The sequence below is a fragment of the Triticum aestivum genome, chromosome 7D (assembly GCF_018294505.1).
Source record: "Triticum aestivum cultivar Chinese Spring chromosome 7D, IWGSC CS RefSeq v2.1, whole genome shotgun sequence".
Lineage (NCBI taxonomy): Eukaryota > Viridiplantae > Streptophyta > Magnoliopsida > Poales > Poaceae > Triticum > Triticum aestivum.
In genome coordinates this window covers 134,171,637-134,193,644 of record NC_057814.1, presented here as the reverse complement: position 1 = coordinate 134,193,644, position 22,008 = coordinate 134,171,637, and the positions used below count along the sequence as shown (strand labels likewise).

The following is a 22,008-nucleotide window of genomic DNA, read 5'->3' as shown; positions in this document are numbered from 1 at the left end:
GCACAGGACAGGGCCAGGGTGCGGCCGTGCTCACTCGGAGCACGGCCGGGCACGAGTGAGCGGACGAGGAGGAGGCGCGTGGGGCTGCAGAAGCGCGCACAAGCGAGGCTGCGACCTTGGGCATACGCGACCGTGGTGCAGGAGGCCGGCCGAGCTCGCGGTCATGGCACACCAGTGGCGTCGGCTCGAGGGGGACATGGGCTAGGCGCCATGGACGCCTCCATCCTATTGAGCTTGGTGCATGCCATGGATGCGGGGGATCTATGAGGTCGCCAAATCGAAGCGGGAGAGCCTCAATAGCTGGCGCCCTTATCATCTTCTCCACCTCCGGTGACCTGCCCCCTCGCCCGGCTCTCCTCCACCGTGCCTCCTTGACATCTCCGGCTCTCCTTCGGGCCCTCGGTGTGCTGCTCATCATCATCCCGTAGAAAACCATCACCGAGCGCCGCTCGATGCTGCCGCCCCTGCACGCGGTAGCCCACTCTCTGGCTGTCGGCCGCTGCCACCACATGCTCTCCTCCGCCGCGGCATAACTCCTGATGCCCGCAGGCTCATGCAGGTGATCCGGGCTGCCGGCTAGAGCTCCTGGCGAGTGGCGGAGCAAGCTTGGCCACAAGCTGCAGGGAGGGGAGGAAGGAGAAACGAGAATGCAGGGGCCAGCGGGCGGCCGCATAGGGAAGCAGCAGGCGCAGCCATCCAAGCGTGTGCCCACCACGTACATCAGCACCGACGCGGCCACCTTCCGCCTCACGGTGCAGCGCGTCACCAGCGCCAAAGCCAAGTGGCAGGTCGGCGAGGATGCCAGCATCGATTTCCTCCTGCCGACCTTCGACTTTGAGCACTTGCTACCGACTACCGTCAGACACTCAGACCCTGCGGCAGCCGTGGCCCAAGTCGCTGTGTACGCCTTTCTACACCCGCTGGTGGAGCAGTCGTGCTTCCCGACACTGCTGGGCTCCTCGAACGTCATCTTTGACAAGAACTAGGTGACCCGGATCGAAACTGAAGCTGCATGGCCCTGCGCCACACTGCCCTTCATTCCCTTCGACGGAAGGTCCTTTAGTCGCTTAACTGACTAACGTGGTAGTCAAAACTAGGCCACGTGGCCCGTATTAGTCCAAACCGGTGTCCATGTCAGACAAAAACCGCCTAAAGATTATCAAGGACGAAAAATATCCGGTTTTAATAGTTGAGGGATTGAGTTTTGATGGTTTTGGATTTGAGGGATGATTTGTAAACTTTGGCAATAATTCAAGGACAAAAAATATATTTATCCCTAAAAATATTATTGTACAAATGATCAACACCGAATATGCATTATTATTGGGATTGGAGCTTTTACTTTGCTATAGGTGCTATACATATTGAGGCTTTCGGTGATTAGTTATTAGTAGTGCAAGAAATATCAAAAATTTATCAATGTTTTGCTGAATCACTTATAATTTATCTCGAGGCATGTTTAGATGTAAAATTCTCCTTGGGTTGCTTTCAGATTGTTCATATATCTAGACATGACAATTGGAGAGAGTTGGCACAACAAGCATCTGGCTACCATGTTGATCATAGTGTATTGCATATCTATCAATAGCCGATGCTTAGTCTCGTCGAAATTGGTAAGGCCGAACTGAAGCCGACCGCTTCGGCCACTAACGAAATTTTATGCAGGCAAAAGCAAGGACTAGAGGAAGTTTATTCTTGATTATCTGAAAAATTATAGCAAAAGGGTGAACAATATGGTTCAGAGGATGGCTTCGAGATATATATCTATGGAAGTTTATCACCAAATTGTTAATGAAGTTGAGAATGTTTCACCTAAGTTTGCATCAAAGGTTCAAAGAAGTATTGACCGATATATACTTATTGTCCTAAGCACATTTAAATGGTTGATGGAGTGTTGACATCGTCCTTATAGCAAGCACGATACAGGTTATTTTTTGGCACGCCAGCTTTGGCAAAAAACAGGGGTAGCTGTTGACGCTCAAAAGTGGCACAATCATAAAGGCTTAAGCTATGTCAAGATTAATTCAAACTTAAGATTGGAAGTCACCTTCGGATGGCTCTCTTCAAGAAGATCAAGGTGGATATGAAGATGGTCCAAAACGGAGTTCGGATGCAAAAGTTGTGACAATTTCAGAGATGCTCATGTTGACATCAGATTATAAAATGGCATGATACTCAATTAAGATGGCCTCGGCTGGAAAAAAAGTTTCAACATGAAAGTTGTGTGTCTCGTTGAAACGGTTGAGTTTGATATAAAAAGGTCTTAGTCCGAGGTTGTGTGCAACCTGTGGAGTCAAAACAAGGTCAGAAACAAAAACTGCAGAGTCATTTCGAAATGACGAGCTGATTTGATTAGGTGAGACCGAGTTGACTCATAAATTTCGAGTGAAACCACTCAGACATTCGGAGTTAGATACACAAGATTACAGAAACTTGGCCACGTCCACTCGGTGAGACCGAGCGAAACCGCTTGGAGGCTCCGAGTTGATCTGAAAAATTGCAAAGATTCATATCCGAGTTAGGTTAGGTTTTTTGATGTTTTGGACAGAAGTTTTAGTCCTTTTCTTGTACGGGAAGTCCAACCGCCTCATAAATAGATGAGAGGTGACGGCCGATTGAACAACACACAATCAAACAATCAATCTACGACTTTTATCTTTACTTTTACCTTCTGCCTTGTATATTTCTTCTCGTTCGTTGTCCGTTCTTCTTCTTGTAGGGCGACGATTCACGAGGCCTTAGGGGCGGTCCCTCCCGGACGTGTGGGGTTTTGGTTCTACAAAAGCGCCCACCGAATTGCTTGCGTACCGCGCTTCCGGACGGGTCTCCTTCGACGTGAGCTGCGGTGCATCACCCTCGGCGTTGGAGGTACACGGTGACGTGTTTGTGTGCGAACAGAGGTGGAGGAAAAGCCTTGTCGGCCGGGGCGCCCAAGCGGTGATGCTCCGCTCTATTCCGTGGCGGCAGGCTGTCCTGGGCGTGCTCGATGGCCTGTGTGACATGTGAGAGAGGAGAGGAGGTGGTGCGAGTGAAGTGTGAGCCGAGGGGCCTTTTATACCCGCGGCATGGGTGTTGTGGACATGGCACCACCATGGATAAGCTTGGATCAATTGTGGTCGTGCTGGCCTCTGCCAGGCCGTAGTGGGAGACATGGGGGGTCCGGGTGAGTGCTTGGTAGCTCGTGGCTGGGGCTGTCCAGGCTGTGGAGGAAGATGACGACTACGGCACGTCATAGGTGAGCGGCGTCGCATCTTCCGGCAAGCCTAGGGGGGCCTGGTCGTAGGGCGTCGAGGGGGTTTGCGGAGGGGGTGTGCATGACGTCCTGTGCGCAATAGTGAGCCGGGGTCGGCAGAACGCGACGAAGCCATCGGGTCAGTTGCGCGCTAGCGTGCAGAGCGCGATCTCTGCATGCCAGTGGCATGATCCGCACAACACCAAGGGCCCTGGCTCATTTTTTGTGCTTAGCACCATGTCTGGTGTGTGAGGTCAGTGTGTTGGTGATGTCTAGGGGGGTTCGTGACTCCGTGTACTAAGTTGTATAAGTGTGCCAATTTACAGACTGTTTGGACCCATATACAGGGTACTTGTTGTTGCTGTACAACTCAGAATTGGGTCCAGAAACTGAAAGAAGATGGTGTGCTCATAAGAAAAATCTCCTGGTGGGTTAGTGGCATTTCTAGCTTAGTTTGACCCAAAGAATTTATAGAAATTTATTGGGAATATTAGAGCAACAGAAAAACTAGTTGCTTCACAACTCACGGGTTTTTGGAAGCTCAAAACCTTTCTAGAAAAAGAAAAACTTTCGAGAATTTTTTGGGAGAAGTAACTATTCAGATGGTTAGGGTTGGTGATAACCAGAGTATGTTATGTGAGTTATGTTTTTGATTTGGTCCCAAGAAAATCAGTGCAAAGAAGATCCAAACTAAATCGCATAAAATAAACTCCAACTTGATCTTGACAAAAAAGGGCCAAATTTCAGGGTGTTACAATGTCCTACATTCTTCGCCTGGATCATGCCGGCATCTTTCGATGGAGGTCCAGCTCGTGGAACTTCACTACCTCGGCCTACAAGCGGCAGTTCATGGATTTGGCACCCCCGCCATTGCAGCGCTAATCTAAAAATTCTAAAAAATTGCAGCGCCAAAAGCCAAAGATAAAACCATTTGCTGGGATTGAACTAAGGATAGAAGAGTAAAAGTGCCAATTTCCTGTGTGCATTGCCTATTGCTTTTTCTTCGTGCATACTCTGCAGAGCCCATTCATGCCCATCCACCACTAAATCAGTTCATGACGTCGAACTGAGGAAATCAACAGAGTTCTTGATCAATTTCATCAGGCATACTGAATTTCCATTCCGTTTGTCATGTCTTATATCGGGCATACTGAATTTCTGTTCCGTTTGTCATGTCTTATATGGCTGTCCACATAACAACGCCACAACCACAAACACGAACAGTTACTGTTACTGTTCTGACAAAGTAACACAGAAGATCAACACCACGGAACAAACAACACATTCACCACAAATCAAGTAATCACGTCACACTTCAGGAAATCAACAAGTTTTGACCATTTCTAAAAAATAAGCTCAGGAGCAGTTTCACTGCCAAATCAGTTCATTACCTCAAACTAGAGGAAATCAACAAAGTTTAATCGCGAATTTTCACCAGCAAAGTAGTTCATCATACATTTTTTTTGGAAAACCGACAGAGTTAAGGATCAACTTCTCCACCAAACGCCCGCCCGGTGCTGACCCGGGCCGGCTCACCTTCTTAAAGAGGTTCGACGGCCTCTGCTTCCGGTGCCTCAGCACGCTCCACCACCGCAAAGACTGCAGAGATCCCTTCGGCTGCATCATTTGCAAGCGCCAGGGCCACTCCGGCAAGCACTGCCTGCAAAATCCCAGAAACATAGGTCGGGGCGGCTCTGCCAAAGAGCGGCTCGGCCCCCGGCAGCCCCCTCAATCCATCCAAAGCCGCATCCGCTTCCCCACCCCTCCTCCGCCGCCCCCTGCGCCGCCCGTCGAGATGGCTTCCGTCGGTCGCCTCTCCCACGTCGACCCCTCGCGCCGCCCCCGGTCTAGCAACAAGGTCGTCGTCTCTTCGCCGGCCATGGACCACGCCATCTTCGTCCTCCGCCACCATGCTGTCACCCTGACTGCCGTGAGGGGGAAGGGCACCATCAACCCGCTGATGGTGGGCAAGGCCATCGAGGATCAGGCGCGCGTCTCGCCGCACCTGATGCGGGTCACGGAGCACGACCCCGAGGACTTTTACGTCCACTTCGACCTGTCGGCGCTGCGCGACAACGCGGTGGCTCGCGGCTTCATCATGGTGGAGGGCGTCCGCTTCAACATCGCCCCCCTGGCACGAGGACGACCACGCCGCGCTCTTAAAACTCAACTTGCACGTCCGCGTCGTCATCGAGAAGCTGTCGATGCACTTCTGGTCCATTGAAGGCGCGGAGGAAGCTCTGGGTGACCTCTGCCTCGTCGACGGCCTCGACAGCCGCACCTACGAGCGCGACCACATGAAGATGTTCGCCTGCTGGGTGTGGGTTTGGGATGTCGCGCACATCCCGACCAGACACACCCTGTGGGTGACCAAGCGCGGCACCAGGCGGGTGGAGGAGATGCTCGGCTACTCTCCGCCGGACCGCAAGGTGGCCCTCCACCAAGCGTCAAGCGCTACGACCTGCTGATCCACGTCGACCGCGTCGAGGACTGGGCGCCCTCCCACTTGCCGCGCTCCTCCCATTCTAGACAGAGCGGGCTGCCCACCTCCGGCTCGGACGACGGCGCTCCTCTCCCCCGCACCGACCTTGGCGTCTGGTACAAGGGCGTGGAAGACGGCCAGGGGTGCGGTCGTCGCCAGGCCCACAGGGTGGAGCCGTCTGGCTGCCACGGCCTTGCTCTCCACGGGCAGCGGCGCGACCGCGACGACGATGGGGGCCAAGGCGGTGGACGGCGCTCCTCGAAGGACACCCTGCTAGGCAGAGTCCGCGCTTCTGTCGACAAGACGCCTGCGGCCGACGCCTCCTCCTCCAGGCGCAGGAGTCGCACGCCGTCGTCGCGTCACCACGGCGGCACGCAGCAAGGCCGCGGCCTGGAGCGGCGCCACGAGAAGCGCTCCAATGACTTCGCTGCCACCGGTGCCACCCCGCCCCTGCCCCTGCATCTCGTGACCCCGCCTCCACCTCCACCCTGCTCCGACGAACCCATTGCCGACTTCTTCGCCAAGGCCAAGCAACCGCTCGAGACGCCCCCTAGAGTCGACTGCATGCAGTTTGAGCTCGATGCCACGATCAAGGCCACGCTCTCCACGCCCCTCGTCTTCAGCGCCCCGAGCCCGCCCCGAGCCTTTCAAGCGCAGCCTTCTTCCTCGACTCTGGAGGTGCAGCTGGGCGCGGTCACGCGAGGCGTCAGCGACATGGTGATCGCGCCGGAAGACGCTGCCCCGGATCACGGCCTCTTCACCGAGCCGCCGCCACCGATCATCAAGACCCCCCCCCCCCCCACGCAAGTCTGCACCACCCAAGTCTCGGGCAAGAGCCCCCTCTGCTCCTGTACGTCAGAGCGCCAGGCAGGCGATGATGAACTGCTCGGTCCCGGTGGCCGAGCGTGCTGCATTCCGCATCATCCGGGAGCTGGGCTTGTTGGGGCCTAAGGACAAGATGACTCCGCAGGCTGCTGAAGCGATCATCCGTCGTTTCAAGGAACCCTTGTCCGTCGACGACATCACCTGCATTGCCAAGCTCACTCGCCTGGACGAGGCGGCCCTCCTTGTCGCAGCAGGCCTCGCGGGACCTGACGGAGCTGCCACTGACGGCCAGTAGTTATCTATGTTAGTCCTCGATAGTATTAGTCTCCGAGTGTGGCTGACCTTCTGTCAGTTAGAGTTAGGATCTAGTTTCCTGATGATGCTCTGTAACCGTATCTGTAGATCGTCGTTTAGTTGGCGCCGGCGAGATTTGGTGCCTATTGGTGGTCGCGGGCGCCCCCCTGTTAGGATGACTGTGTACCTGTTCTTCAGTATCATCAATTCAGTAAACCTTTCGGAGAAATTCTGGTGTCCTCATGATTGAAAACCTCTTCCCAATTCTATCCTGGAACGTGCGGGGACTGAACTCGCCCGCGAGACGAGCTGTTGTTGCTTAAGTTGTCGTTTCCCACCGTCTTGGCATTCTCTGTCTGCAGGAAACAAAAATCTCCACCTGGACTGCTGATTTGGACAGAGTGGTTGGAGGTGCCAAGCTCAGAGATTGTGTAGTTCTGCCTGCCTTCGACACCAGAGGTGGTGCTGCCATCTTCTGGGACACTGATGTAGTGGAGATCAACTCCCAAGCGATCGGACAGTATGCTATAACAGCTCAGGTCAGCCTCAAAGCATCGGGTAAATCGTTCTGGCTGACTACTGTCTACGGGCCGGCTGATGACGAGAGGAAAGAGGATTTTCTGACAGAGATAAGAAGTCTTGCACCTCCAGTTGGACAGCCTTGGCTGATTAATGGAGATTTCAACATAATTTATGAAGCCAGAGACAAAAACAATGACCGTATAAACCGCAGAATCATAGGCAGATTTAGAAGTGCCATTGACTCGGCTGAGCTCAGAGAAATCAAGTGCAAAAACAGAAGATTTACTTGGAGCAATGAAAGGGAGAGGCCAACCCTTGAGAGCATTGACAAATTTTTCTGTAACATCAGTTGGGAAGCGCTTTTTCCCTCGGTCATCCTGATGGCCTCTTCTACTGCATGCTCAGACCACTGCCCTGTCCTCCTAGCGGATGCCACCTCCCCAAGGAAAAAAGCTAAGTTCCGGTTTGAATCCTTCTGGCCAAAATTTCCCCACTTCCACGAGACAGTGGACAGAGCGTGGAACAGACCTGTTAATCACTCCTGCGCTTTCGTAAGGCTGAAGCAGAAGCTATTGAGGACAACAAAAAATCTGAAAATTTGGAGCAAGTCCCATTTCAGTGACGCAAGATTGTAATTCCACATCGCCTCTGAAATTATACTACGCCTCGATGTCGCTCAAGAATCTCGGCTGCTGACCCCTCTCGAACTCACACTGAGAAAGAAACTGAAAACAAGACTGCTCGGGCTGGCAGCTATTGAGCGCGTCAGAAAGAGGCATGCATCCAGAATTACTTGGCTGCGCGCGGGTGATGCAAATACAAAAAATTTCAATCCAAACATAAATTCAAGGCACCGCAAAAACTTCATCGCTGCTTTGAAAACTGATGATGGAGTGGTCACTGCTCATGATGATAAGGAGGACTGCATTTTTGAACACTTCAACAGCCTACTAGGCTCCAAGCAGGAATGTACAAAAATGATAAATTGGAATGAGCTCCAGCTGCCGTCAATCCAGGGTGGGGAGCTGGATAACCCATTCACTGAATAGGAGATTTGGAACGCTATCAAAGCCATGCCCCCGGAAAAAGCACCAGGTCCTGACGGTTTCAACGGTGTTTTCTTTAGAGCTTGTTGGCCGACGATCAAACATGACATACTTGCGGTTTTCCATCAGTTCCACCACCTAGCAGGTGACTTCAAACCTCTAAACAAGGCCTTGGTTGCTCTTCTACCAAAGAAAGATGGCGCTGAAAAAATTGCAGATTACCGCCCAATTAGGTTAATTCACTCAGTGGCCAAGCTCATCGCAAAGGTGTTGCAGCTCCGACTATCGCAGGTGATCGAGCAGCTAATCTCACCAGCCCAGTCAGCCTTCATGAAATCCAAATGCATCCATGATAGCTTCCTATATGTTCAAAATGATGTCCGTTCGCTGCACCGTCGCAAAACACCCGCCCTGCTCATCAAACTAGACATAGCCAAGGCTTTCGACAACGTCTCCTGGGAGTATCTGCTCCAACTCCTAGATAAGTTAGGGTTTAGTGCTAGATGGAGGGACTGGATTTCGACGCTTCTACTTAGCTCTTCTTCGGCTTTCGTCCTAAACGGCTGCTCTAGACGTGATATCGACCACCGTAGAGGGCTGGGGCAGGGAGACCCGCTCTCGCCCTTGCTTCTCATCCTCGCCATTGATCCACTACATCGTCTCCTAGAGAGAGCTGAGGAGCGGGGCTTGCTCACCCCTCGCCGGGTAGGATAGGGACACTTAGAACTTGCCTCTACGCCGATGACCCCATGATCTTCGCCAACCCCTCACGCTAAGAGATCAACAACCTGCTTCTGCTGCTTGATAACTTCGGGAAGGCCACGGGGCTCCGCATCAACCTGGGAAAATCTTCAGTAGCACCGATTAGTTGCAGCGACATCAATCTTCAAGACGTGCTACATGGATTTGGCGGTCCGGTGGTCGGCTTCCCGCTGTGCTACTTAGGCCTCCCCATTACCATCTCCCACGTCCGCCTGGTCCATCTCCAATTCATAGTTGATCGCATAAGAGCCAGACTGGCGGCTTGGAAAGGACGCCTCATGTCAATAGCAGGCCTAGGGTTCTTGTCCGTTCCATCCTAACGGTGTTGCCAACCTTCGCACTGACGGTGCTGCGGGCTCCAAAAAAGTTGCTCAAAGACCTCGGCAAGTGTAGGCGGCGCTTCCTTTGGGCTCACGACGAGGAACTCTCCGGTGGCAAATGCAAGGTCAACTGGCCCACCGTCTGCTCCCCGACGGACTACGGTGGCCTCGGCGCTCTTGATCTGCCGTAGTTTTCTCGCGCGCGTAGGCTCAGGTGGCTCAGGTTCCGCTGGCGCAACCACGATCGGCCTTGGGCGGGCTCGGAGCTGCCCTGCGACGACTCAGACAAAAAGCTTTTCGCTGCAGCAACAAAGGTGATTATTGGTAACGGGGAAACTGCCTCGTTCTGGAGCTGTGCGTGGCTGGGATCAACGACCCTGCGATCCTCCTTCCCGGCTCAGTACGCCCACGCGTGGAGAAAAAACAGATCAGTTAAGGAAGCCCTCTCTGCAGGCACCTAGATCCGCGACCTTGCCCATGGAAACACAGACGCCCTGCTCCATGATTTCCTTCTGTTGGCCAGGTGCATCCGTCTTGCCTATGTGCAGCTGCAGCCAGAGATCCCGGACGAGATCACTTGGAAATTTACAGCTTCAGGAAACTACACTGCTGCCTCAGCATACAACATGCAACTCTTTGCATTGATCAAATCTCCTCTCAAGAAACTTGTTTGGAACACCTAGGCCCCTGGAAAAATCAAGATCTTTTGTTGGTTATTGCTCAAGCAAAGAATCTGGTGCAACGACAGACTACAAAGAAGATGATGGCCAAACGGATACTTCTGTCAATTGTGTCTCGCAAACCTGGAAACGGTGAAGCACCTCTTCTGGCAGTGCGACTTTGCAAGGGCGATATGGCAGAGGCTGGCGGCGTGGACCAGATGTGGCGCCGTCGACCCGGTCAGATGGCAGCTGCTACCAAACTCCACTCTGATCGCCACTAAGATGATCGACGACACCAGCCCAGCTTTCAGAAAAGGTGTCAACTCCCTCATCCTCCTGGCACTGTGGGAAATCTGGAGAGAAAGAAACAGCTGCACTTTCAGGGACAACGTGGCCTCCGTCTCTGAGGTCGCTGCATCCATCAGAAGAGCGATCGACCTATGGCGCGCCACGGGCGCGACATGTCTAGAGCCCCCGATCGGGGACACGTCAAGAGATATGTAACTTTGAGAACCCTAGTTTTCTTAATTTCTCTCTGTTTTCTTTTGTCTTCACTCCTTGACCTACGGGTCACCCCCGCCATGTTTGCATTCTCCGTAGCTCTCTGCTAAATCAATGAAAAGCTAGGTATCCCTGGATCTTTAAAAAAAAACCTTCCCCACCAAAGTACAGTTGATAATATCAAGAAGTAAACACATAGGATAAACACAAAACATTCACCAAAGCAAAGAAATGCCTTATCCCATATGACTGTTCACAAAGTTAAACTCAAGGATAGGCACAAAAAGAAGGGACACCACCAAGGAAATTTACCGAACTAGAGGAACTTAACAGAGTTGGCGACCAACTTCACCACCAGACAAGGAAGAAAGACACCAAACATGACCACATCAACAAGGCGTCTCTCACACTCTCGCGCTGGCCATCCTCCATGAGCACTACCACTACTACTCGACCTTGACGTGGAAGACATCCTTGCGCTCGTCCTCCTTGACCTTGAGCAGGGTGACCCAGAGCACGCCATTCTTCATCTCGGCCTTGATCTTGTCCATCTTGTACGCGTCAGCGGGCACCTCGATGCGGCGGTTGTACTTCGGCACCGCGGAGTCGTCGTCGCCGTCCCAGGGCTGCTTCTCGCCCTCGCCCTTGATCACCAGGATGTTCTTGTCCGCGCGCACCTCCACGTGGTCCTTGGTCAGCCCCGGCATTGGCACCTTGAGGTACACCGCGTCGTCGTCCTCCTTGGCCACCCACCGTCCGAGCCGCGACGCCCCAGTACCAGCAGGGGAGGAGAGGCCGGCCTTCATCAGAGACAGCAGACGGGCCATGCTGGTCGGCGCGCCGAGCGAGTCGAGCACGTCTGCAGAATCAACACCAAGGACACCAAAAGCAGATCAGAGGCCTGATTTGACTCACGGTGTTGAGACTTCAGCACGAACGCAAAGAAACGGCGCGCCACAGGTGAACGCAAAGGAACGGAAGCATACCCTGCGAGAAGAAGCTGGGGGTGACGAGGTCGCGGGCGCTGTAGTCGTCGTCGTCGTCGTCGTAGTAGCGGCTGACCTCCTTGGCCTGGGTGTTGTACGGGCGGCGGCCGGCGGTGACGGCGGGGGAGCGGAGCGGGCAGAAGGCCACGGGAGCACTGGACTTGAGGAGGCTGGCAGGCGCGGAATCCTCGCCCTTGCAAACGACGGCGGAGGCCATGGTCTCTCTCCCTCTTCTCTCTCTCTTCTTTCCCTCTCTTTCTCTCTCTCTCTCTCTCTCTCTCTCTGCGGTGATGATTTGGATTCTTGTGGCTGAGCGAGAGGCGTGGGAAATGGAGGGGGTTTTTGTAAAAGAGGAGCGGGAAAGCTTACTTGGGGGAGGGGATGCTGAACCTCTTTGGTTTAGAAGGTTCTGGAGAGACCTGTTGGGGTCTCGAGTCCTCCAGAATGATCGGGAGACCACAGCCTTAAGATTCGTGCTGCTTGATGTAGTACGATCTGGGGCCATGGATGAACGTATTTATTGATCTGCTGTGGTGCGCAAGGCAAGAGAACTTGTTCCTTGATGTACTACTCGGTTATGAGTGATTTGCTTTCTAAAGTTGGAGGTTGTTATTTGCTTCATGTGAATAACTACTCGGTTGCGAGTGATTTGCTTTCTCTAGTGTGCTGTGCGCTTGGCAATAAAGCAATCAACTCCATTTTTTGACAACGGAAAAATGGTAAATGCACACTTTGTTAAAATTCAGGATATTATACCCTCAAAAATAAAATTTAGGCAATCAACCAAACATGCTTTGAGGTCAAGACATATATGGCTTTGTTTAATACAATTCCCATGAAAACAATATATACTCTGTTTTTAAAGTGTGGAGTTTACGTTCAAACATGTTCAAACAACTTGATGACATCAGACATCACACATTTGTGGACCCATTACTCATAATGTATTATTATTATTATTATTATTATTATTATTAATTACTATTATAAATTACTATTAATTGTTCTAATGGTTTGAGTACATAGCCAATGATCAACACATGCACACACAGATACAATACTACCTTGGCCCCCACCGAGACTAATGAGGTTGTTAGACTCACTTGTTTGCTAGTTACAAGGATCAAAAAACAAAAGTGTGTGAAAGATTTGATTGCGGCAAGAAAGTAAAAGCAAATAACTAAAAGAAAGTGTCGAGTGAGATTGAAAGATTACAAGAAGAAGATGGACCAGGATCCGTAGGTACAATAGTGGTTTCTCTCCAAAAGATACCATGGCGAACAAATTATAGGTGAGCATCGATTAAATTGCAATGTTTATGAGTGCAAATATCCATGTCATAATTAACACATGAGCATCCCGTCCCAATATCTATAGACTGCTATACAACTGCATCTAGAGCTAATACTTCACCCCCGAGACCGCTATCTACCATGCATCTTAAAGTATTAAGTAAAACAAAATATTGCATTAAGTATGATACATGAATTAGATGATATATTGCCTTTCACCATACGCTGAAAGGACAAATAAGCAACCATTGTTTTATCCAGTGGCAACAACACAATACAAGTCTTTTCCATGGCGGTCAACAAAACAATTTAAATAAAACAAAAATGACTTAAACATAAAATCCCATGGCGGTCACGTTGAAGGCGTATTTCAGAAATGCGCCTCCACTTACGTGCCGCTTCAGGGTGCAAATGAGTTGTCGATAGGTGGGCACCACCTGTCGGGTTTTTGTTTAAAATTGCACGTTCGGTGGAGCAGTGGCTCACCGACGGCCGTTCGCTGGCGTAGAGGGCACGACAGAACTCGGGGGTGGGTGCATTGGAACATCGTTAAGTAGGCGATCCTCCTCATACTCGTAGCTCCTACGGAGACAGTGTAACGCCATCGCTTCATTCCTCTCCGGCGGCGGCAGTCTTCGGGCTCCGGCAAAGCATCGCGGATTGGGGAAGCTCCTTGGGGGCTTTTGGACAGTGAGGTATGGCGGTCCTAGTGGTGGTGGTGGTGTGGTCGGAGGTGGAGGAAAAGACTTGCCGGCGGGGGCGCGCAAGCGGCGGAGCTCCGCTCGATTCCTCGGCGGCAGGGCGTGCTCGATGGGTTGTGTGACGTGTTAGATAGATAGGGGAGGAGGTGGTGCGAGTGAAGTGTGAGCCAGGGGGCTTTTATACCCGCGGTGTGGGTGTTGTGGACATGGCACCGCCGCGAATAAGCTCGGATCAGTTGAGGTCGCGCTGGCCTCCGACAGGCCGTAGTGGGGGACATGGAGGGTTCGGGTGAGCGCTTGTGAGCTCATGGTTGGGGCTGTCCGGGTTGTGGAGGAAGACGACGACTACGACACGTCATAGGTGAGCGGCGCCACGCCTTCCGGCGAGCCTAGGGGGACCTGGTCGTAGGGCGTCGAGGGGGTTTGCGTAGGGATGCACGTGGCCTCTTGTGAGCGATGGCGAGCCGGGAACGGCGGAGCGCGACTGTAGGATCGAAAGTATGTCTAGAGGGGGGTGATTAGACTATTTGACCAAATAAAAATCTAGCCTTTTCCCAATTTTAAGTCTTGGCAGATTTTAACAACTTAGCAGAAGTCAAGTAATCAACCTACACATGCAATTCTAAGAGTATAGCAGCGGAATGTAAAACAATTGCATATGAAGGTAAAGGGAGGAGTTTGAGGGAGCAAACGCAATGTAGACACGGAGACTTTTGGCGTGGTTCCGATAAGTGGTGCTATCGTACATCCACGTTGATGGAGACTTCAACCCACGAAGGGTAACGGTTGCGTGAGTCCACGGAGGGCTCCACCCACGAAGGGTCCACGAAGAAGCAAACTTTTCTATCCCACCATGGCCATCGCCCACGAAGGACTTGCCTCACTAGGGTAGATCTTCACGAAGTAGGCGATCTCCTTGCCCATACAAACTCCTTGGTTCAACTCCACAATCTTGACGGAGGCTCCCAAGTGACACCTAACCAATCTAGGAGGCACCACTCTCCAAAAGGTAATAGACGGTGTGTTGATGATGAACTCCTTGCTCTTGTGCTTCAAATGATAGTCAACCCTACACTCAACTCTCTCTCATAAGATTGGATTTGGTGGAAAGATGATTTGAGTGGAAAGCAACTTGGGGAAGGCTAGAGATCAAGATTTATGTGGTTGGAATGGAATATCTTGACCTCAACACAAGTGTAGGTGGTTCTCTCTCAGAAAATGTATGATGGAAGTGTAGGCATGTTCTGATGGCTCTCTCCATGAATGAAGAGTGGGTGGAGAGGTATATATAGCCTCCACACAAAATCTAACCATTACACACAATTTACCAAACTCGGTGGGACCGAATCAGAAAACTCGGTCAGACCGATTCAGTTCATAATGTGACCGTTAGGCATTTCGGTGGGACCGACATGTCAACTCGGTGGGACCGATTTCATTAGGGTTAGGGCATAACGTAATCTCGGTGAGACCGATTACACAAACTCGGTGGGACCGATTTTGGTAATAAGCTAACCAGAGAGTTGGTCAGGCAAACTCGATGGGACCGATTCGCTCATTTCGGTTGGACCAAAATGTTACGAAGGGGAAACAGAGAGTTTGCATTGCGAACTCGGTGGGACCGATCGCTCATCTCAGTTAGACTGAAACATTACGAAGGGAAACAGAAAGTTTGCAATCCCATCTCGATGAGACCAAGATCCCTATCGGTGAGGCCGAAGTGACTAGGGTTTGTGGCAATGGCTATGTAGACAGAACTCGGTGGCGCCGGATAGAAAGTTTCGGTATGGCCGAGTTTGACTTTTGGTTTGGGACAAATGTGGATATGAGAAAGTGGTTGAGGATTTTGGAGCATATCACTAAGCATTTTGAGCAAGGACCTCATTAAGCAACACGTCATCCCCTTTTAATAGTATTGGCTTTTACTATGGACTCAATGTGATCTTGGATCACTAAAAGTAAAATGTAGAGTCTTGAGCTTGAGCCAACATGTGTCCTTAGCATTTTGAGGGGTCCACATTCCTAATCCATGCCATGCCAATCATTGAGCTTTCCTGAAATATTTATCTTGAGATAGCATTAGCTCAATGAGCTATATGTTGTTAGTAATTACCAAAACCACCCAGGGATAGTTGCACTTTCAATCTCCCCCTTTTTGGTAATTGATGACAACATATAGATCAAAGCTTCAACAAATGATAATAAGATTGAAATACAATGTCGCTTTGAGAAGTACGTGATAAGCAAGAGCTCCCCCTAAATTTGTGCATGATTTAAAATTTGCTTTTCAATGCAAATGCACAATCGGTTAGGATCATGGGTCACTCTTCCATGTCACATATATCATGGTGGAGCGCTCGATAAACATTAGAAAACATGCACTCATCACCAAATAAAGTGAATGATCATATAGAGATATAAAAGATAGTATCATCCAAGTAAGCATTAAAGTAGCATATGATCAATCGCATGATCACACAAGTATCTCACACAAGGACATAAAGTATCTCACACAGGCACACAATAAAAAGTTCAACCAAAAGCAAAGAAGCAAAACACTCTCTCGAAGCCTATGATCTATACATATTTCTCCCCCTTTGGCAACAAGTTACCAAAAAGTTCAAATATGCATAGTGCTATGCGTCTCTCAGGCTTGGTCTTTGGGAGGTGGTGTAGAGAGAACTCCAAGGACGAAGGCATCAATTGATGTAGTTGGAGCTTGTGGAGTGGCTGTTGGAGGTGGCACTGGAGCTGTGGCTGCTGGTGCTGATGTTGTTGCTCTTGTATCAAGTACATGCACTGCAGCAGACCTCTCTCCTCTAGGCACTCGCTGAAATGGATCAGTAGTTGCCTTCCCTCTCTTCTCTTTTGCTTCCTCCTGAAGCTGCTCAACTGATGTTTGAATCTCAGTTACCTTCAGATCAAGATCATAAAATTTGGTTTCTATGATCCTCTCCAAGCTCTCCTGGTTTTGAGTCAGGGTGGCCAAGCCCTTCTCAATCCTCAGTGTAGACTGGATCAGATATGCAAGTTGATCTTGCTTGCTCTTCAGGAAAACTTGAGATGCCTCTTCAACACTTGGCATCTTGGCAGCTTTCTCAGCCTTTGCTTTGGCTCTCTTCTCCTGTGCTTGAGCTGATGATGGTTCCTCCTCATTCATCACTACAGTGTTGTCTTCAAAATCAGGATATAAGGGTAGATGCTCCTTATCCAACAGATATGTTCCTGTGCCCATCGTGGAGTTGATGAGCTCCTGAATGTGTGGAGCATACCCACAGCTTCTCTTCTGGTCAGAAGCAGTCCTCTTGATTGTCTCTACAATCAGACTCATGACCTTGAACTTCTGAGGAACATCAAAAAGCTGTAGCTGGTTGATAGAATGCCCTCTGATCATCTTGTGATCTCCTAACTTGGGTAGCAGAGTGTGCCTAAGGATTGTGTTGATGGTAGGCAGACCAGACAACAAGTAATGTACTGATCCAAGCTTGTGAGTCTCCAAAGCTTTATCTAGGATCTCCTTGTACATGTTTGCCATAGTGTTGTGGTCCTTCTTCTTCTTGGCATACACATCCAAGTCATCTTCATGTTCTTCTGGGGCATTGATCAGCTTGGCCCATTCTTCAACAGTGGACTGGTACCTAGTACCTTCTGACATCCAAACTATCCTCATGATCAGCAATGGAGTAAAACTGCATGATCAACTCATCATTCCATTTTGTGAGCTTCTGCCCAAAAAATTTGTCAACTCCACATGCTTTGAAGCTGTCATAAACTCCTGGAAAGTGATCTTCTTCCTCCTTGATGTATTCCCAATCAACCCATCTCATGTCACATACAATTGGCTTCTTGTCAAGCAAAATTGTTTCATAGAAGTCTTGTTGTTCCTTTGTATGAAACCTGTAGTCAACTGCAGTCCTCCTCCTCACAGAATAAGGATCAGACTGTCTCCACAATCTCAGTCCAGCATCCTTTCTGATATGCATGTCTTCAGCCACTGGATGGGCATCATTGTGGTATGGAATCCTGGGCTTCAATTTTCTCAAAATAAGAGAATCATCATCCTCTTCTTCAGCTTGAGGCACCGGGGCCTTGTTCTTCTCTTCTGCAGGAATACTTCTGGTGTTCCTCTTGGGCTTACTGGACTTCTGAGCTTGAGCTTTGGGAGCAGACTTGGGCTTTGATGGAGCAGCCCCTGACTTTATAGCATCTCCAATAAGCTTCTGAGCTTTGGGTGCTGGAGCATCCTTTTCCTCCCCCTCTTCTGAATCTCTTACCATACTAGACTTTCCAAGAACTTTTGCAGTAGTGGTTCTTGCCCTCTTCTTTTTCTGGTCATCACCTGCTGCTTCACCATCATCTGATTCTATGGTGAATTTCATTGTTTCTCCTGTTGCTACCTTCCTTGGCTTTGACATTGGGATCCTCCTGGCAGGTGCCTTCTTGTTCAAGCCTGGCTTTGTTGCAGCAGTTGTGCCATACTCCTTTTTCAGCACCTTCTTCTTGGATCTTACTTCCTCCTCGGTAGCCACATAGTCCTCATCCTCTGAATCTGAGGTTCTCTTTTTCCTGGTTCTGGTGGCTGCCTTGCCAAGTTGCTTGGAGTACTCCTGCTGCCATCATCACAAGTGCTTGAGGGATCTGAACCCTCACTCAGCTGCACATGTTCCTCAGACCTGTTCTGACTGTCACTCTGATCAGACATCTTTGCAAACTTACTGACAGCAGACCCTATGAATAGATGTATATGAGGTAGAGTGGATGAGCATCACAAAGTGCAGAGATTTTGCAAAACAAATGACTTAAAAACTTAGTTTTAGTTCTCCACAGAAAGCATTTCGGAGCTACCGATTTGTAAACTCGGTGACACCGAAGCAACATTTGGAACCTAAACTAGTGAACTCGGTCAGACCGAGTCACAGTTCGGTGGCACCGAGATTGCTAGGCTTTCGGTCACACCGATTTGCAGTTTTCGGCCAGACCGAAAATCGCAAGTGCTATGGCCTAAGCCAAATCGGTGAGACCGATTTCTACAACTTAGTCGGTCCGAGATGAGTTCGGCGGAGACCTAACCCTAAATTTTCAAATCAAATCTAACCTAAAGGATGTTTTCAGTGGATAGAGTGTTTGCATACGTGGTAAGGATCATGGCAAAACAATGTGCTATGAGTCAGAGGTAAAATAATAGCACAAAAGGTCAAACCCATACCCTAGTTCGGCGGGAGTTCGCTACGGCGACAACGGCGGAGAAGATTTCCATTGACGGCGATGGAAACCAGCGGCGGGAGGTCGCTGGCGGCGAGGAGACAATCCGGAGACCCAAGGAGGCAGAGCAGGACACACGCACGGGCTGAGGAGTTTGAAGAAATTTCCAAAATCTCACCCGCGGGTATATATATCTCGACCCTGTCGGTGTGACCGAGTGGAACAACTCGGTGGCACCGAGATGCAGAATCGCAAGCGGTTACTGCAACTCGGTGTGACCGAAAAGTTCAAATTGGTTGCACCGAGATTGAAAACCTAGATCAACTTAGTGAACTCGGTGTGACCGAAGTGGATGACTCGGTCATACCGAAATGCACAAAGAAGTTTTGGAAGTTTAAGTCTATGACGAATCGGGGACTCCGAGTGCTCCTCACATAGAGTGGTTTGAATCTGGCTTGATCAAACTTTGTGATGTAGCATGAATAGAGTTTGAGACGAGGAAAGCATAGATAGCTAGAGGGAGTCCTCAGGCATTCTTGTCCATCCATTTGGCAAAAGAGAAAGAGCCAAACAATCAAAGCAACAAATGGATGTCCTCGAATGAGTAAAATATGCATTCAACATACTCACACAATAAGATGGCAAATGAAATATGTGACAAAGCATGCACAATCACTCTAGCATCTATCAAGCAGTTTGGCGATGACTAGGTCATCTATATATGAGTATATTGACTTAGGAGTCAAATGAGAACATTTGATCATAGGTCATACTCATCGTTTAAGCACAAGTGGGGTTACCACTTTTACATAAAGCATTGTTGTGTTCACATCATTAGAGTTGCTTTAGCTCAATTGATTAGAGTAAAGCTCCCCCTAGATGTGATATCCCCCCTAAGAGGGATGAACTAACCTTGGGTTTTGTCGATGATGACTTCATGTAGGTGTTGAATATGTAGATGCTCAATGTTGATGTAGATCATTCGGAGCAATCCATTGGAGTGAGTTGCACTTTCAATACCTACACGGGTTAGTCCCACAAGGAACAAACAAGGATATCCATAGACATAGAGTTATGTTAACATAGGATGATGTCCATGAAAGCATTAGGTTACCTTGTCCCTTGTCTTACCAACAAGAGGGTTTGTGACTCCTTGAACTAGTGCAAGATATGGAGATTGTTTGCACTTGTCCTCGCCAAAATGATATGAGTGAAGTATGTTGGCGAAGTCACCCTCATGAACTCTATAGTTCTTCTTCTTCGGGATCCACACCATCTTGATGGGAATCCTTGGAGTTGTAGTCATACTTGATGAAGTAGAACTTGATGTAGTCTTGGGAACCCACTTGACCAATGCCTTAGGGGCTTCTTCAAATGCATCAATCTCCTCTTGAAGCTTGTCCTTGCCCTTTTGCTTGTGGTCTAGTGGTGGAAGATCATCTTGAGCTTGTGTTCCTTGGAAAGAAGTAGGATCATACTTCTCTTGTTGAGGAACAAACTTCGTCTTGGGGTATTGATCTTCTTCCCACTCAACTCCATTGGCATTGAACTTTCGTTCAAAACCAACACCTTGATTCTTCCGGTGTCTTCCTTGCTTGCGTACAATCTCCTCAAACTGCTTACTTCCGGGAAGGCTCTTGTAAACACCTTTCTCTATAATTCCCTTCAATAAGCTATTTTCTTGCTCAAGTGTAACTTGGCTAAGAGAATCATTAGTGGAATCAAGAGAACTACTAGAAGCAACAACATTGGTTTTAGCATGATTATTGTTACTACTAGAAGAAGAATCTTTCTTGTTCTTGTTGCTAGATTTAACTTGTGGCATGTAAGTAGATAAGAGTAAATGCTTGGCAATGTAAGAAGAACTTTTCTTGCAAAGATCATCATTGATTGCCTTTAAGAACTCATGCTCTTGCTCAAGGTTGAGCTTTTCAAAGCGTAGCTTCTCATGAGTCTTTAAAAGTTCTCGATGATCTTCCAAGGTAGTTTCATGAGCTAACTTAAGAGTGTTTAGTTCTTTAGTTAGACGCTCAATCTCCTTCTTATCATCGTCATTCGTTTTATCTTGATTAGCATGATTAACAGCAAGTTCATCCTAATTTTCATAACTAGAGTTGTCAACAAGTAAATCATCATCTCCTAGCAAATCATCTTCATCACTATTGAAATCAACATACTCGGGGTGTGATACCTTTGGGCCTTTAGCCATGACGCATCTTCCAATTCCTTCATTTGGTGAGTCAAATATGTCGTAGGAGTTGGTTGACACAAGTGCTAGACCGGCAACACGTTCATCTTGAGTATATTCAGAGTCGGAGTGATAACTTCTTTCCGAGTGATGGTCGGAGTCGGAGCCGGATATCCATTCACCAACATGAGCTTGATGTCTTCGTTATTTGTAGCTCTTTGATGACTTGTCCTACCTTTCCGAATCCTTGCTTCTCCGAGAGGGTGTTCGTTCATAATGATCATCTCTACTCCTTCTCTCTCTTGGTGATGATTCTTCTCTCCTACTCCTTTTGGGAGAATCTTCTCTTCTTTTGTAGGGAGACGTACACTCATTGGAGTAGTGTCCAGGTCTTGCACAATTGTAGCAATTTTGCTCACGACTTGAAGATCTTTTGTCATTGTAGGACCTTGACTTGGAACTTCTTGATGTCTACTATGCAACCTTCTTCTTGTAGACGTTGTTGGGCCTCCAAGTGCAGAGGTTTGTAGGACAGTAACAAATTTCCCTCAAGTGGATGACCTAAGGTTTATCAATCTGTGGGAGGCGTAGGATGAAGATGGTCTCTCTCAAAAAACCCTGCAACCAAATAACAAAGAGTCTCTTGTGTCCCCAACACACCCAATACAATGGTAAATTGTATAGGTGCACTAGTTCGGCGAAGAGATGGTGATACAAGTGCAATATGGATGGTAGATATGGGATTTTGTAATCTGAAAATATAAAAACAGCAAGGTAACTAGTAATAAAAGTGAGCGTAAACGGTAATGCAATGCTAGGAAACAAGGCCTAGGGTTCATACTTTCACTAGTGCAAGTTCTCTCAACAATAATAACATAATTGGATCATATAACTATCCCTCAACATGCAACAAAGAGTCACTCCAAAGTCACTAATAACGGAGAACAAACGAAGAGATTATTGTAGGGTACGAAACCACCTCAAAGTTATCCT

General features: G+C 49.1%; 2 protein-coding genes across 2 annotated transcripts; one reads left to right on the top strand and one right to left on the bottom strand.

Annotated features, from left to right (window-relative positions):
• Positions 1-647: 647 nt before the first annotated feature.
• LOC123170965 (uncharacterized) lies at positions 648-986 on the top strand. Its single transcript, XM_044588657.1, has one exon. The coding sequence runs from the start codon at positions 648-650 to the stop codon at positions 984-986; it is 339 nt and encodes a 112-aa protein (XP_044444592.1).
• A 9,874-nt stretch (positions 987-10,860) lies between these two features.
• Positions 10,861-11,968, bottom strand: LOC123166822 (26.2 kDa heat shock protein, mitochondrial). Its single transcript, XM_044584628.1, has 2 exons — positions 11,633-11,968; positions 10,861-11,505 (listed from the first exon to the last, which is right to left on the bottom strand). The coding sequence occupies exons 1-2, from the start codon at positions 11,847-11,849 to the stop codon at positions 11,093-11,095; spliced, it is 630 nt and encodes a 209-aa protein (XP_044440563.1). The 5' UTR covers positions 11,850-11,968; the 3' UTR covers positions 10,861-11,092.
• Between the last annotated feature and the right edge of the window lie 10,040 nt (positions 11,969-22,008).

Excerpts from the sequence above, each read along its gene's own strand:
- LOC123170965 (XM_044588657.1), top strand. The coding sequence starts at position 648 with ATGCAGGGGCCAGCGGGCGGCCGCATAGGGAAGCAGCAGGCGCAGCCA.
- LOC123166822 (XM_044584628.1), bottom strand. The coding sequence starts at position 11,849 with ATGGCCTCCGCCGTCGTTTGCAAGGGCGAGGATTCCGCGCCTGCCAGC. Across the intron at positions 11,506-11,632 it reads CCCCAGCTTCTTCTCGCAGG|ACGTGCTCGACTCGCTCGGC; the intron begins GTATGCTTCCGT and ends TTGATTCTGCAG.